The sequence below is a fragment of the Emydura macquarii genome, unplaced genomic scaffold (genome assembly GCF_026122565.2).
Source record: "Emydura macquarii macquarii isolate MOO-44397 ecotype Brisbane River unplaced genomic scaffold, CSIRO-AGI_Emac_v2 contig_2422, whole genome shotgun sequence".
NCBI lineage: Eukaryota > Metazoa > Chordata > Testudines > Chelidae > Emydura > Emydura macquarii.
The window spans coordinates 9,429,335-9,446,585 of record NW_027132559.1 but is presented as its reverse complement, the minus strand read 5'-3'; the positions used below and the strand labels follow the sequence as shown (position 1 = coordinate 9,446,585).

The following is a 17,251-nucleotide window of genomic DNA, read 5'->3' as shown; positions in this document are numbered from 1 at the left end:
TGCTACCTATGTCTTTCAGTAGTGAATCTAACTGTAATGCTTCTTGATATCCTTGTTATTTAAGCTGATCAAAACTAACAAGCAGAGAATAAAGCTATTGCCTTAGTACGTTAAACCACACTTAATCCAAGAGTAAATAATATTTTCCAAACATTTACAAAATAACCTGAAAAATGAAGAAATAAAATAAGTAACCACTGGACACTAAGAATCATGATTTCTTGATCCAAAACCTGCTGCAAGTGATGGCATTCATAAAACCTGGCACATAGGAGTTTTACATGTCCTTACCAATGTAATGGCAGCATCATCTTCAGGACCTGCATATCTGAATAAGATCCGATGCCTCTCCATGTCAGCAAAGTATTCCTTTGCTTCTTTAGCAGTGCTGGTACCTAAACCTGCATGATGAGGAGAAAATTATTACTACATAATCATACTATTTTAATTATCATGTTTTCCTGACAATTTTCTGGGGTTGACTTTGAAATAACTTCTAGATACAATTCTAGAAGTGCCTACTAAAACAGATACCACCCAATTATTGCTTTTTCAGGTCTATGAGTGTTTTTTTAAAAACAAACCTTTGTAGTATTTTATCTTCCATGCTTTATGATTCTCCATATGTTTCTTCCACTCATCAAATTCAGGAATACTATAGAAGGCAAGTTCCTGCTTACTTTTGCTTGCCTTAAAAACAACAAAAATATACCTGGTCAACCTTTTTGGTGGATAACAGTATAATTGTAGGTAACATTATAAAAACTTTATAATGTCAGTATAAGCTGTACCTTTACAATGGGAGTAATGAATTCCTCAAGAAAACCATGTTTCAAAAGAGATGGCCAATTGTGATGAATAAAATTGATTAACAAGCCTTTTATGTGAGATCCATCCTGATCCTAAATATGAAAAAGGAACACTATTAGTGAATACCGCATGTTAGCTCCAGTGCAATTGAACTGACAAAAACAAAGAAAATGTGTGATTAAGGAGTCAGCATGTTTTTTGGTGGGAAACATCTAATGGAATGGGTAGTTTCAGTGCTGGGTTACAGTACAGTACAGGGGACAAGACCTCCTATAGCAGAAGGCCTCAGAGGGTGGTTGCCAAAGCACAAAGCACCTACAACCTTCTTTTCATCATCAGCAAGCCAGCACAGATGCAGAAGTGTATGGCTTGAACTAAAAGGGGAGTGGCTGAGTGGATCCCGTAGGCAGGTTTTGTTGATAGGGCTCTTCAGCAGCCTCACATCCTCCCCTGTGCAGTACCTGTGATTCTTTGAGATGTGTGTCCCTATGGGTGCTCCACTCTGGGTGCACTTGTGTCCCCTTGTGACTTTGATCAGCAATATTTCATAGCAGTGTTCATTCAGCCCACACATGTATGTTACTCAGCCTTGTGCTCCGTGCTATTATTATATAGCATTGTGTAGGAGAAACACCCTCAGTTCCTTCTCTACTGCAATGCTCTACAGCAGAGAACTGCAAAGCAGAGAGGAAGGAGGGCGGGTAGTGGAGCACCCACAGGGAGACACATCTCAAAGAACCGCAGTTATTGCATAGGGTGAATAACCATTTCTTTTTCTTCAAATAGTGTCCCTATGGATGCTCCACCAGATGACTACTGAGCAGTTCCCCGTAAGAAGAAGGGGACTTTGGAGTTGAGTCCAATATAGAGGAAAGGATAGCTGACCTGAACGCAGTATTGGAAGCAGAGTTGTGAGTTACTGCATACAGCTCAGCAAACGTAAAGTCCAGGTCGCAGCTCTACATATTTCAATGATGGGAACATTTTTGAGAAAGACTAGAGGTGGCAATAGACCTCGAAGAGTAAATTCATATGTCTATGGGTGTTGGGAGATTACAAGATTGATAGCAACAACTAATGCAGTTGGATATCCACTTGGAAAGTCTTTGGTTAGAGATCTCAGACCCTTCTAATCTGTCTGAGATCAAGACAATAATTTGGGTGTCTTTCTGAAAGGATCCTGTCAGGATAGAAGGCCAGGGCTGTTCTGACCTCAGGTGTGTGTAAGAATGCTTCTTTTTTGCCAAGGTGAGATTCAGGGTGTTAGATCAGAAGGTGAATAGGTTGGTTAATGTGGATCTGAGAAGATATTTTTGGTAAAATCTTGGGCTGTGGTCGTAATGTGACCTTGTCTTTGAAAAATACTGCGAAAAGGGGGAATACTGAAGGGCCCCTATTTCCCTAACTCATTGAGCTGACAGGATAGCTACTAGAAATGCTGTTTACATTGATAAATGGAGGAGTGAGCAGGTAGCCATCAGTTCAGACAGAGATCTTGTAAGGCATTTAAGAACCAGATTGAGGTTCCAAATCAGAGCAGGACATCTCACTGGTGGAAAGAGATTTCTGAGCCCCATGAGGGCTTGTCATTGAGCAGGCGAATACAGAATAACCTTCTATTGGAGAATGGAAAGCCGTGATGGCTGCCAGGTGGACTTTAATGGAGCTCAACAACAGTCCCGAGTTTTTTAGTTCTCAGATGTAGTTCAGTATATCTGAAAGTGATGAGATTGTTGCTGGAATATGTTTTGAGGTCATATCAGCAGGCAAATCCTGTCCATTTGTGTAAGTAAGTGCACTATGTAAACTGTTTTCTGCTATATAATAGCACTTTTTTTTTTCTTACTCTGAACAGGTTATTTTTACTCCCATGAACCATTGACCACCCATTCTTTGAGGCGAAGAACTGCAAGATTGGGGTGAAGGAACTTCCTGTCTTTCTAGGAGAGGAGATGAGGAGCAGCCTGGAGAGTGATGATTGAGTAAATGGCCAGCTATATCTGGTAAGGAACCTGGATCAGGTCGGAACTATTACAATAATTCTGGCTTTGTCCTTTTTTATTTTGAGTAGCACTTTGAATATTAGCAGTGTCGGGGGCAATGCATACAGTAGATACGATGCCTACTGAAGGTGAAAGGCATCCCCCAAGGATTGGTGACCCAGCCTGCCTCTGGAGCAAAATTGGGCGCATATCTTACTTATCGCTGTGGTGAACAGGTCTATTCAAGGGGTGCCCCATTGCCAAAATATGTGGTGAAGTATGATGGAATCTATCTCCTACTCATGGTCTTGAGAGACATGCCTGCTGAGTGTATCCACGGTCAGATTCTGAATTCCTGGAAGGTAAAACTGCAGTGATGACGATGTGATTATGTATGTACCAATTCCAAAGCTTGACTGCCTTGTCAAAGAGGGAGGTTAATATAGTACATACATAATATGTTGTCCATCATGACCTTTATATGTTTGCCCCTGATTAGTGATAGAAACTGGAGACCGGTATATCTGACTGTCCTGAGTTCCAGAAAACTGATGTGCAGAGTGGTTTCTGGAGGCATCCACCTGCTCCGGGCCATGTGGGTATCTAGATGTGCTCTCCACCCCAACAGAGATGCATCTGTCGTTGGGGAGGGCAGGCGAAAGGAACTCCTGCACAAACATTATGAGGGTATTTCCTCCAACTGAGAGATTCCTTTCTGAAGGTGAATACGGAAGGTAGTGTCGTTAGACTGTGTCTATTTGGCAAATAAACAGACCTGAGCTACCCTTGGAAGCAACACATTCTCACTCTTGCATGGTCTATAATGAAAGCACCAGCTGCCATATGCCCCAACAGCTGAAGACAGTTCTTGACTGTGGTTTTAGGGCTGATCTGGATTTTGTTGACAATGTTGGATAGGGCCATAAATCTGTGCATTAGGAGGTAGGCTCTTGCCGCTACTGAATCAAGATGAGCTCCTATTAATTCTAACTTTTTCACAGTGGCTAAGATGGATTTATGAGTGTTCAATTGTAGGCACACTTTGAGGAAGAGGTCTATGGCTTTGCAAGTTTCCCGTAAAGTTGTGTCCAGGGAGCGACCTTTCAGAAGCCAGCCATCTAGGTAAGGGAACACCAGAATTCCTCTTCTGTGTGGGTGTGCCCCTACTACTGACATAACTTTTGAAAAGATCCTTGGAATCAGAGCCTGAAAAGGAACACTCTGTACTGAAAGTGGTCTTGTCCAACAATGAAGTGTAGGAATCTTTTGTGAGGTGGGTGAATGGCTACATGGAAATATGTGTATTTATGAAAATGTATTTATTTATGAAAACCAAGTGCTGAGATCCAATTCCTTTGGTCCAGTGATGGAATTATTGCTGCATCACCATTTTGAATTTTTGCCTTCACAAAGGCGCTGAAGAGCCTCTAGGTAGGATGGGTCTCCAACTGCCGTTCTTTTTTGGAACCAGAAAATTCCTGGAATAAAACCCCTTCCCTCTGTGTTGTGTGGGAACCAGTTCTATAGCACCCAAGAGTAGGAGATAGCCTATTTCCTGTTGGCAGAAGGTTCTCATGAAGGGTTCCTGAAAAGTGACAGGGAAGGGGTTTGGCAGCCACAAGAGAAGTAAAGTGGATGGAGTACCCTGCAAAGATCATCTCCAAAACCCATTTGTCTATAGTGATTGACTCCCAAGCCTGTTGGAAGTGGTAAAGATGGTCATCGAAGGGCGAAAGGCAGCTGAATCAATGCAGCTAGTAAAAATGAGGATGATAAGTCAAGACTCGACCACACTGTCAAATTGGTGCTTGGAGGTAAAAGGCTGTGAGGTCAAAGGTTGAGAAGTGGGTGGTTTTCGTCTCTGGAACCTCTGTCTCTTGTGTTGAGGTTCTTATGATCTCAGGGAGTTTGACAACTGGGTGGGAAGGGATCTCTGTGCCTTCTGAGACTTACTAAACTTTCTCTTTGGGGCAGGTGCATAGATCCTGAGAGAACACAAAGTAGCCCATTTAACAAGTGCAGATTCATCCATGTTATCAGCAAACAGTTTAACGTCATCAAAAGTGAAGTCTTTGACCATATTTTGGACTGCCTTTGGAAATCCTGACAGCTGGAGCTAGGAGGCTCTCCTCATAACTACTGCTGTAGAACCTGACTGGGCGGCAGTATCAGCAGAGTCAAAGGAGGCCTGCAGAGATGTTCTAGTGAGCAGCTGACCTTCTGCAATAATTGCCTGAAATTGCTCTCTATGTTCTGTGGTTAGGTACTCAATAAATGAGTTCAGCTCGGTATAATTTGTATGATTGTATTTCACCTTTAAAGCTTGGTAATTGGCAATTCTGAATTATAAAGTAGCTGACAAATATAATTTTCTACCAAACAGATGAAGACGCTTATGATCTTTGCCTTAGGGTGTGGATTTAGTAAGGTACTGACTCCCATCTTTGTTAACCTCATGGAGAGTTAGGAGAGGGATAAAAGAATAAATATCCTGAGTCCTTAGATGGAACATAATATTTCTTATCTATTCTCTTGTATGTAGGCAAAATTGTGGCTGAGGTGTGCCAGATAACAAGGCCCTACAGGACCCTGCAAAGGTTAACAGGCAAGGCAAAGCAGGCAGATGAAGCTGAATGAAGGATGTCAAGCAGCTTATGATGTAATTCTTTAACCTACTCAAGAGGAATCTACAAAGAATCTGCAATTCTCTTGACAAGGTCCTGAAATCGCTTGAAATCATCTGCCAGGTATAGAGGAGGTGGCATAACCACTTTATCCAGGGATGAAGGAGAGAGGTTGACCAATGGAGAGACATCTTCATCAGCACCAGCTTCCTGTTCCTCAAAGGTTTCTTCCTGAGGTACTGGTGTCTCGAAAGGGAGGGTGAAGAAAGCTGTCTTTCTCTATGACGGGCAATGCTCAAGGTCTGACAAAATATATGGCATGGGTGGAAGCATCCATGGATGTTCATACCAGTGAGATTGTGCTTGTGGCCGTCTCTCAAGAGACACCAATCTCCTCTGAGATCTCTGGAAAAGAGTCTCTACAGCAGTGGTTCTTAACCTAGTTACCATTGTGGGCCACATATGCAGCTCTCTATCGGTTATGTGGGCGACATCTACACAATATATATACTACCTGTATGGCCCTGAGGATGTCAAATGGGCCACAGCTGTGTGCTAACTGGGCTGCAAGCGGCCCACAGGTTGAGAACCACTGCTCTCTAGGAATGGATAGAAGAGCCTTGCACAGATATTTGGGAGATCGAGGAAAGATCTTCATCAGAATCCTCCTCTTCTAAATCACTCTGTAGCAGTAGAGCACTGGAAGAAACATGAGGTGAAACTATTGGTACCAGGGAAAAATCAGATCAAGAAATCCTTGGTACCAGGAGTATATCAGAGCTGAGCAATGGTGAGTTGGACGTCTTGGACGCAGCAAGGTGTCAGGGAAAGTGCAACTCCTGTGGTACCGAGAGTGTTGTCAGTACTGTGTACACTGCCTGTGCTAAATGAAAGTGGCTGAGGGAGTTGACAGTACCATGAATCTCAACTGCTCCAAGGAGTGTCCAGATGGAGCCCTAGCGGGCTTCTTCAGTACCAGATGAGAAGAGGTTCTTCTTACCACCTCTCTCTACTGACAGTAACCGATGACTGCTCAGAAATCAGAACTTTACAGTTTTTATATATCACAGTGCCTTTAGTACCTGAGCAACCAGCAGCCTCAGGTCAGACAGCAGTGGGTGCCAAAGTTGCTGGAGTCATCAGAGACCATGACTTCTTTGAGGTAGATACCCTACATGGAGAACTCAGGAGGGACAGTCTTTAGGAGTCTTACAGAGCAATCTTGGGTCCTCCTCTTAGATGTCAATGAGGAGTGTGGTTCAGAGACAGTGAAAGCACTAGACTTACTCAGAGACCAACATATGGGGGGATCCCCTGGCCAGGGACAGAGGCTAGGCGCAGAGAGCACTCCATCATGAAGAATCAAAGTTTGATCTCCCTGTTTTTTCTGGCTCTAGATTTTAATCATAGAATTATAGAAGATTAGGGTTGGAAGGGACATCAGGAGGTCACCTAGTCCAACGCTCTGCTCAAAGCAGGGCCAACCCCAACTAAATCACCCCAGCCAGGGCTTTGTCAAGCCACATCTTAAAAACCTCTAAGGATGGAGATTCTGCCACCTCCCTAGATAACCCAGTCCAGTGCTTCACCATCATCCTGGTGAAAAAGATTTTCCTAATATGCAACCTAGACCTCCCCCACTGCAACTTGAGACCATTGCTCCTCATTCTGTCATCTACTACCACTGAGAACAGCCTAGCTCCATCCTTTTTGGAACCCGCTTCAAGTAGTTAAAGGCTGCTATCAAATCCCTCCTCATTCTTCTTTTCTGTAGACTAAACAAGCCTAGTTCCCTCAGCCTCTCCGAATAAGTCATGTGCTTTTGGGCATGTCCTCTCAGTAAAGTAAAAACTCCCAGGAGGGGAGAAACTATCTAAAAGCTATATATAATTTTTTTTTAAGTTTTTGTTCTTAAAGTACTACAGCTAAAATGACTAAGAAGTACTACTAAGAACAACTACAATAAATTAACTACTAAAAGAGCTAAGGAGCACAGTTGAGGTAAAACTAAACACAGACAACTGTTAAGGCTCCATCTCAGGCTGAGATGGTTGAGAAGGAACTGAAGGCAGTATGCTCATGCAGTATTATATAACAACAGCACATACCAGGAGACTGAGTAACACATGTGCAGGAGGAACAGACATTGCTATGAGATATCTCTGATTAAAGGCCGAAGAGGGAGCAAGCACATCTACAGTGAAGCACCCATAGGGACACTACCTGAAGAAGAAGCTGCCTTTCCCAATTAAATCCTGTACACTTTTCTGCAAGTGAATACACCAAAGGGCACATTGGTCTCCAGTGACTCAGCAAACTGTGATTAGCCCAATATCAAGCTACAGATTGCATGATTGCATTTCACAGTAGCAGTATATAGTCCCAAATGACTACTGAATCCACTGATGCACCTACATTCTCAGGTGGCAGCAAAAGACAACTGGTTTTCATCATCTGTGAATGGCTGAAAAACTGCAACTATTCTTCTCTAAAACGTATAGTACAACAGTCATCCATGCTTTTGTTACTTCCACGCTAGATTACTGCAGTGTTGTTCTTATGTTTATCCTTGAAATCCACCCAGAATTTTTAGCTGGTAGAAAATATTACTTCCTGTGACAGTTGATAACCTGAGAAAGATGAGCCACCACAACCATAAAACACCTGCACTGATGTATCTGTGGTGATGTCATATTCACTTCCAGGTGTAATTATAAATGTTGGTGATAATCTTCAGAGCCCAGAGTGATCTGGCACTCAATTTAGACATCACCTTTCATTCTATATCCCATTGCAGCAGTTAACATTAATATGGAGAACTTCACTGTCAATCCCAGGGGTTAAGTAGGTTGGACAAGTTTTTCAAAGGTATTTAGGCAACTAAAGATGCAGATTGACTAATGGGATTTTCTTAGGTGCCTATGAATCTAACTCCCATTGAAATCAAGTAAAAGAGTTCACCCAGTTGAGAACCCCTACCACTGGAATTTGTTTCCTGCGGCTATCTAACATACTGATTGTCTAGTAAGATAGCATGATCTAATTGATATGGCACAAGTTTAGGAATCAAACATTCCTGAATTCTAATCCCTGTTCTATCACTTATTCACTGCATGGCCTTTGGCAAATCACTAAAGCCCAAATATTCAAAATTGTTGTCTACTTTCGTGTGTGTCCCCAACTTTAGACTCCTAAGCCTGATTTTCAGGGCCAGTAAGAAACCACAACTAATTTCAATTAGTGTTGTGGTGGTTCAGCACCTTTGACAAAAATCAGATCAGCTAGATTTTTTAAAATGTGGATCTTCGTTTCCCCCTCAGTTTCACATCTGTAAAATGGGGATAATACATACATACATCAGAGGGGTATTTAAGGATTGTTTGTAAAGTGCTTTCAAAAAGGGAAGTACTACGCAAGTACTAATTATTATCAGTGAGCTTCAAACACAATGTATAAAATCTTGTTTGATTTAGCTTATCAGTGTTTTGTTTTCATAATTCCTAACAAAAGGACACTCATTTTAATACCAGCCATTTTGGAAAGGGTTCATACAATATTTTCTGCTAACATTTATCTCTTTTTAAAAAAAGACACTACTAACAGTATATCTACTATCTCCTGAGCCTTCTAGTGTCATTTGCCCTAAAATGTGGCTTTCATACCATTTTTTCCCACTCATGTCCCAACATTTGCTAGGTCAGATATGTTCTCATTTACACCAATGTGACAAAGATTTGAAATCAATATGGTTGCTCTGGTATAGCAAAGCAGATTTTGGTTATCTGTTTGATACCTGTTGTAGCCTATACAATGTGTATGGGGACTTCATCCCCACACAGAACATCATGCAATGGGGAGCTTCTCTGCACAGATCTGTGCCCAAGTTCTACAAAGGCTGGGTAAAAATGATATTTACAAAACTAGCAAAAACAAAAAGCTAAGGACTCTAAAATATCTTAGTTTTGTATTTTTAAAATCTGTAAATCTCAAACTGACCTGATCAGTCATAATCATAATCTTTCCATATCTCAAGCTTTTTAGAGATTCTGGATCTTCATAACTTTTCTTGTACTGCAGACCAACTATTTTGATAATGTTGTTGATTTCTGCATTTTCCATAATCTGTGTAAAAAGCAAAGATTCAGCATGGGGTGAGAAAGCATCATATTTTGATACCTTGATATTTGTTTAATATTAAGTCAACTATACCAAAAGCCCCTATATTTAAAAAAAATCTCTTAGTTCCAATGCTGTTCTTCCCAATGTTGCCAACTCGCATGATCTTATCACAAGTTTTGCAATAAATGATATATTCTAGAAGTCCCATCTCCAAAAGTCACTTTATTAGGTGGGAATCTCAGATTTCAATTAAAAAGTAAGTTTCTGGCCCTCATATCTGCTGAGAAACTTTTTGAATATGCAAACTCTGAAGGCTCAAATACCAAATAAAGACCAAAAATCACTATTTTTAAAATCTCACAATTTTTAAGTCATCATATATACTGAGGCTGACAAGATTTTTTAACATTGGGGGTTGGCAGTAATGCTTACCTGTTTGTGAGAAGCTTCCCGAACATTAAGAATTTTACCCCTGAGTGGGAATACCCCATATCTGTCTCGTCCAATGACCCCTAAGCCAGATACAGCTAAAGATTTGGCAGAGTCTCCTTCTGTTAAAATCAACGTGCAGTCCAAAGAATGTTTGCCACCTAGGGAGGGGTGGGAAAGAGGAAAGAAACAAAGCAAACCAAAATAGAAAGAATATTAAATTCAAATACAGGGAAATGTGATTGTGCTGAATTACCAGTATTCTCCCTAAACCAAAATGATAGATAATTCTTCAATACAGGGAGAATTTCACTCAGGATGTGAGGGACATCCATACCACTTAAGCTCCACAGTGGGAGTGAAGCAGCCTCCTCACCCACCCCTACTTGGAGGAGGTCCTCATCCCAGTGATGGATGGGCTGATGTGGAGGGGGAGGATGGATGCAGTGGAAGAGGGTGGAGGTATCCCTCACAAATGCAGGGACCCAAAACTCCTGCATAAGGAAAATAGAGGAGCAGAGGCTGTTATTATACCTTTGATTGAATAGCCACTTCTGGGGGCCTGTCTTGCAGCCCTACACTCTGTCTCCAAATGACATACACATATAAACACAAATACACTACAGAGGGCTTATTCATCCCTCCGCCCATATATCTGCATAATTTTTATACATGTAACTTCATCCTCCACATCCGGCTTTCTCATACACACACAATCTACTAGTCTGGAAGAGACTACTGGGTAACCACATACAAAAGTACACACACATGGAAGTTGCTCAATGTATCAAAGTCTTGTGCCCCCTCTGGTTTCTCAGGAACGAAGCCATATTCCCAGTATTCTGCATCCATCTGACAGAAGCAGAATAACAAGACAAGAATACTTGTTTGCCTAGGGAAAGGCCTCAAACTTGGGACTTCTCCACAAGCAGTTCTCATTTGAAAAGATTGAAAAATTGAAAAGATGGACTCTAAAAGTATGTCTACATTGCAATTAGAAACTCAGGCTCGTGGGGCTCCAACTGTTTAAATGTGGTGTAGACATTCAGGCTCTGGCTGCAGTCCTCCCACCTCACAAGGTTCTAAAGCCCAAGTTCCACCCTGAGTCTGAACGTCTACACTGCAATTAAACAGCCCCTTAGCCCTAGCCCTACAAGTCCGAGTCAGCTGGCACAGGCCAGCCATGGGTTTTTAATTGCAGTAGACATACCCTACATTCTCAGAAAACCCCAAATCAAAACCCTTAAAATGAAAATGTTTAAAAGGGGCTACTCCTTTCAAATTCCTAATTTTCTGAAAGGTACAGTGTACTCAGAATGGTTTGTTCCTGGTGCAAAGAGATCAGTAAACAAACTCTGCCTCAAATTATAATGCCCAAAAGTCAGACTGCTTCTCTGTCCCTAAAATCTCATCTCTACCTAAAGAAAACCTAAAAAAAACCCTAATCTCAGGTGATGGAACAATTTCTCCCGAGGTTTCTCTGGATAAAAAACTAGAAAATTTTCAGAAAAGGGATTATGAAGCCTCCTCAGCAGTCTTACATGGTGCTACATAGTCATACTGAATTATTATTTTTATATATTCAGTGAATAGTGACATATATTTAAAAAACTAAATTGGACACGTTCCTTATTGCTATGTACCCCTTAACAGACACTAAGTCAGAATTATTAACTCCTTACCATAAAGCATCTGCTGTCCTAGCATCAAACTGACAGCTGCAATGGTAATTACGATAGTGAGAGGTTCACCTTTATTTCACTGATCGTTAAAAGTTTGCATAAAGACGTAAGTATGCAGTTCTGTTCAAGATAATAATGTTTGAACAGAACAAAAGTATACTTTTTTTGACAGACCACTAACATAATGATAAACTATCTTTACAACAATCACTGATAAAATTAAAGGTATTTACATAATAAACTTCTTAGCATAAAGTAAACATTTTAAAGCTCTTACCAGCATCATTAGCATCATCTAATTTTGGAATGCCCTTGATTTTACTGTGCTTCACCGACGAACATTTTTTGTTCAGCTGAGTCTGTGCCTTGAATTTGACCCAGTTCAGAATACTCTCTACGATACCACAATTAGAGGCCTATAAATGATAGATTAGAGTTGTGCATGAACACAGAAGTAGAGCTTCACACACTAACTTAAAATAATGCAGTAAAGTGAAGGAATCCAATCAAAGATCAATCAATGGTTTTCAAATTCCCCCTAAACAATTTTGTAAAAGCATGATTAAAAAATTCAAGGAACTAACATCACATGTACATTGCCCAAACAACCCCCTAACCTACCTTATGTTTTCCTTTCTTCTCTTTTATATCTCCCCACGTTTATTATCCTTCTCCCACCTTCCTGCTTCCTTTCCCCACTTCTTTGTCAGTATTTTATCTCTGAATTGTCTATTAAACTATAAACTTTTGAAGTAAGGGACCTGTCTTATACTAGATTTGTGAATACATTTTAGATACCATGAGCCTGATTCTATTTATACTAAGGCCACTTTATACCTTTCTGGCAGCATAAAAGGGTCTTACAATGGGAATGAGCTACATTTATGCTCACTTTAAAGATCCCATTATATGGTCAGTATGGTATAAAACGGCCTGAGCGTAAATGAGAATTGGGCCCTATATCAGCAAACCACTAGAACTTTACCCAGGAATTATAAGCCAATGTAAGACAAATTTCTTCAGCATGAATAACATGTTTCTATGGCAAATATTTCCATGGAGTAACTAGTTGTCAAGATAATTTCACACCAAAAGAAACCACTACTATAGGCAGATTCCACATGCTTTGGCTTTTCACTATTCCCTAGTCATAAAGAATTCACTGGTTAGAGACTTCACTGCCCTTAATACCCGTAACATTTAATACCTTTAAATATAAATGTACACTTCAAGGAAAGAGTACAAACACTGCAAATCAAAAATACTGCCAGAAATAGAAAAGACACAATAAAGTGCAATTCTAGAGGTTGTATCCAGTCTCTCATTATTTTGGTTAGCTGTTTTTCACTTAAGTACTAAAAGGTTTGAAGAATGTAGCTGATTTCATGTGATGGAACTAGTAGTTTTTTTTTTAAAACTTTTAATTAAGGCAAAGTTACAATAAAATATTAACGTACTACAAGATATATTACTTATTCAAGATCAGGTTAATGTTCAAAGAACCTAGCTAACAATTCTGGCTTGCTGGGTGGGGAGCCTTCCCCATCTGAGTTTTCTAAAACAGGTGTCCAAATTTCTAAATACCTTCCACTTTTTGGTGCTTCTATTGTATACATATTTGGTTGTGATATAGTCAAATATAAACTGTCCTTGTAATGGAAAAGCTTTCACACAGGGTATGGAACTAGTATTTTAAGAGCAGGAGGTTGAATTTTTTTATTTATTCAGTGTAAATCTGTGTTTGATGTTAGGAGTACAAGTCGTAAATCTCCTATTCACATGCTGCTACATTTCCATTTAGGTTACTAGCACTAAAGAGGACTCAGCTTAATGACTTCTGGCTGAAATTTAATTCTAGTTTTTCTTCCTTAATAGAGCCTTATAAAGAGCCCCTGGTGGGGGGAACTTGCATTTACACCAGTGCATTTGTTTAAAGAGGCTATACCTAAACTGTCTGAATTGAAACACAAACCTGTATTTTCATATTATATAATTGGAGAATATACATTTTTGAATGGCATATTAATAGTTGTATGTTACTTGATTCACAGAAGAAAAGACAAGTTCTTCAATGCATCCTTTCATAAAGAGCTGAAGACACATTTCAAAGGTTAAAGTAGAGACAATAATATTCCTCAACTCAAAAGGTACTGTACTACTAAAATTTCTAAATGCCTGTCTTTGTATTGGAACAGTTAAATCCACTTTACCAGCATAAATAGCATGTAATTTGCCACAGGTGGGGCATGGAGATGAAATCCACATGCAAATTGAGCAAGGGCTGCAGTGGAGCCCATTGCCCCCACTACTCAGACTAGAAGAGCAGCAGAAATCCCTCCATGCCACTTGCACTATTCGCTGGAGCCTCTGGATTCATGAAAATGCAGATTCCACAGCCCAATTCATCTGTACTTCATTTGGGAACACATGAGTACCAGATCCAGGATGGTAATGCCTATGTTCCTATCATAAAAGAAATGTGCAATACTTACTGCTTTGAAAAATTTCTCTGATAGCTGACACTTGGATCCAAAACTTTTAGGCTGAAGGGTCATGTTTTCCTTTGTCTGAGAATCAAAAGTTGGATTTTCTATTAAGCAATTCACAAAAACCCATATATGATTCTTCACCTGTTGAAAACACAGAAATCAATTCATTTATCAAAACTGTTGCCTCCATCCTTTTTCAATATTTTAATATTTAATTTAGTACATATTCAACTACTTGCCTGAAACGGTTTCACTGAAACTCCAGCTTTGTTCTTCTTCTTCACCACCTCAATCAATTTACCAACAATCTGATCCACTACATAATCAACATGCCTACCACCCTTAATGAAAAAAAAAAAAAAGAACAAAACCACTGAAATTCCAAACATCTTGCAATTGTGTTACCAAAAATTACTGTATTCATACTGAGGCTGAATGATCTAAATACAGTGAGCAATCACTTATTCAAGAATATTTATCACAATATTATAATATAATGCTTGAAAAATTAGTTTAAAGCTTTTATAATACCAGATATAGTAGTAATCATCTGTGTGGATACACAGGAGGGGTATAAGGCAAAAGTAGCATTATCTTTTGCACCCACTGTGCAATGGCAGACAACAAATATAATCCATGGCTTCACAATGTAGTAGCATGCATGCCATCCTTGTGTTCCTGACAACTCTAGAGACAGATGACTCTGAAGCTCAGGAATGGTATAAGCAACTTTCCGTGACCCCCCAGCACAACTGGTAAAAACAGCACAACTGGTTTTAGAGTATGATAGCATAAGCATCTGAATGTGAGATTCTGTCTCATCAAGTCAAATTCTTCTCACTGCAGGGATTTAGGCCCAGATTCCTTCCTCCACTTACGCAATCCATCTATTTTTTTCTTAGCAGAACTTATAAAACACTCCTGGAATAACACTGAGAGCTATTTGTGTGCTGTTAACTTGAAGCAAAACCTTTTCTTTGCTACCCTGTGCCTCATGTCAATACATAGAAAGAACAGCAGACCAGTAATGAACTAGTAAAGGATCCAAGAAACATCCCACCAGTACAGAGCAAGATGACTTGGCGAAGGTCAGTAGCCTTCTTACTACTGCTTAGGCATGACACGTTCCCCTTATTCAATGCCTGCTGCTATGACACCATACACACTGGGGTCCATCTACCTGACCATATCACAAAAGCCAGCAGACTGCCCACTCTTGGGACCATGGAGCAATTACTTTTGGGTGCATTAGCATGCAGCCACTTGTCTAGCACTCAAGAGCAGTCTATTGGAATCCTGTCCAGCTACTGCCTGGATGAAGGAGAAGAGGAAAGCACTAATATGCACTCTCTACCACAGCCGAGAGCATAAAATGCAAGATCAAAGAGCGTTTTGTCTTTATTCCACCACAAAAGCTGAAAGTACAGAATCCACAATGCCTGTCAGCTCCCTCCTGTCCACAAAAGGTGGCTCACAAATCTGGTTCATCTTCCTTGTAGAGAATTCTTCAACTAGCTATTGTCTTCAGATGGGCCAGAATTATTATTATTTTACATTAATGAACTGGGACAATGTATTTAACCCCCAACTAAGACTTCTACCTTCCAACTTCAGTACAATGGAAACTGAATATAGGACACAATCTCATCCCTAAACTTCTGAGTTCAAATAGGAAGAATACTCAGCTACCATTTGTAAAAGCCAATTACTACAGGTTTTGCAATCAGACTCTAAAAAAAACCCAAACAGTTCTGATGTAATAACCTGTAAACGGTATTTCTCCAATGAATAAGCTCAGTCGCTAAACAGATGGGTTTTCACTTTGGTCACATTAGAACAGGCACAGATATGTCACAAGCAAATAAAAAAAATGCTAACCACCTACAGAAGTTATCTTGTAACTCCTATTAGCTTCCCCAGCTGCAATTCTCAGAGCAATTACACTAAAAAAAAAAAAAAAAAAAACTTATAAACTGCAGGATCAGACACACCTATTTGGAATTAAACTGGTTAGGGAAATAAAGGCATTTCACAAAAGCTTTATGCAGGAAAAAAAATCAAATTAAACACTAACAGTGACTGTCCTTAAAAAAAGGCATATATCTTATATCCTAAATATATATATATATCTTATATAAGATATATCTTATATCCTAAAATAGATAACTATAATTAAAATAACATCACAAAGAGTGAGGCAGTATAAAATATTCTTATCCATTAGATAAGAAAAACTATCCATTATCTGAATGAACAAATTTAGTCTATAGTTAGATGGGATATACATATTTCCTTAACACAGTAGGACAAAATTATTTTTAAGAGCAGAAAATAGAATAATTTTATCAAATACTGCATATGTAGCTGTATATGCATTTATTTTATGTCAGATAATGTCTAATTAAAGCATGCATAGAGGACCAACTAGGAGCTCTTCAGATCTGTTCTAGGAAAATATTGCCTCTCAGCCCGTGAGTTGGCAATGGTTCTTATGAAATGAGCCATATTCCCAGAAGTAAGCCCTAATCATTGTAAACATCACTGATAAACAGAACCAGAGGTACTGCTGATGGCGATGAGCAATCAGTACATGCAGGTAGGCATCCTGCAAATCTGCGATAGTAAGTAATTCCCTGGGACAACAGCTAGTAAGACCAATCAGACTGATGGTGATGAATCTGTTTAAAGATTTCAAGTCCAAGGTGGGACAATCTCCCCATAGAGTGAATTGGAATTTTATCTAGGAGAAATGACATCACTCCTCTTATGGCAAAGAGGTGCTGGACTATTTTTAATGCCCCGGATATCTTTTCTGAGAGTTGAGAGGAGGGACCGGAGAATGGGAAGCTCATAGAAGTATGTAATAACCATCTGCAACAACACATATTATTCAGCAGTCCAAGATGATGATATACCTCAAGTACTGAAAATGAAGCAAGAAATCCTGCATATATAGAAGTTTGGGTACACTAAGATAAAATTATTCTTTCTCTAATAATAAGTCTATACTCTGCAGCCTTGCAGGATGATCCTCTCATCTTGTAAGTATGGTAAGTCTCTTACTTTCATTGCTTCTTAAAAGAGAATGAATACCTGAAGTTAGGTTTGGGGCAAGA

The 17,251-nt window shown here is 39.8% G+C and overlaps 1 protein-coding gene across 3 annotated transcripts in view; it reads right to left on the bottom strand.

The window, feature by feature from the left end:
- The window catches only part of TOP2B (DNA topoisomerase II beta), a 109,070-nt gene that overhangs the window by 43,672 nt on the left and 48,147 nt on the right, over nt 1-17,251 (bottom strand). For all 3 annotated transcript variants that reach the window (XR_010922344.1, XM_067561894.1, XM_067561893.1), the window contains exons 9-16: nt 14,375-14,476; nt 14,139-14,276; nt 11,924-12,062; nt 9,968-10,125; nt 9,413-9,538; nt 792-902; nt 585-690; nt 292-401 (exon numbers count right to left, since the gene is read on the bottom strand). Coding sequence is in view for 2 of the 3 variants with exons in the window: in XM_067561894.1 (XP_067417995.1) it covers nt 292-401; nt 585-690; nt 792-902; nt 9,413-9,538; nt 9,968-10,125; nt 11,924-12,062; nt 14,139-14,276; nt 14,375-14,476 (990 nt within the window). In the remaining variant the exon portion in view is untranslated. The remainder of the gene's footprint in view (nt 1-291; nt 402-584; nt 691-791; nt 903-9,412; nt 9,539-9,967; nt 10,126-11,923; nt 12,063-14,138; nt 14,277-14,374; nt 14,477-17,251) is intronic.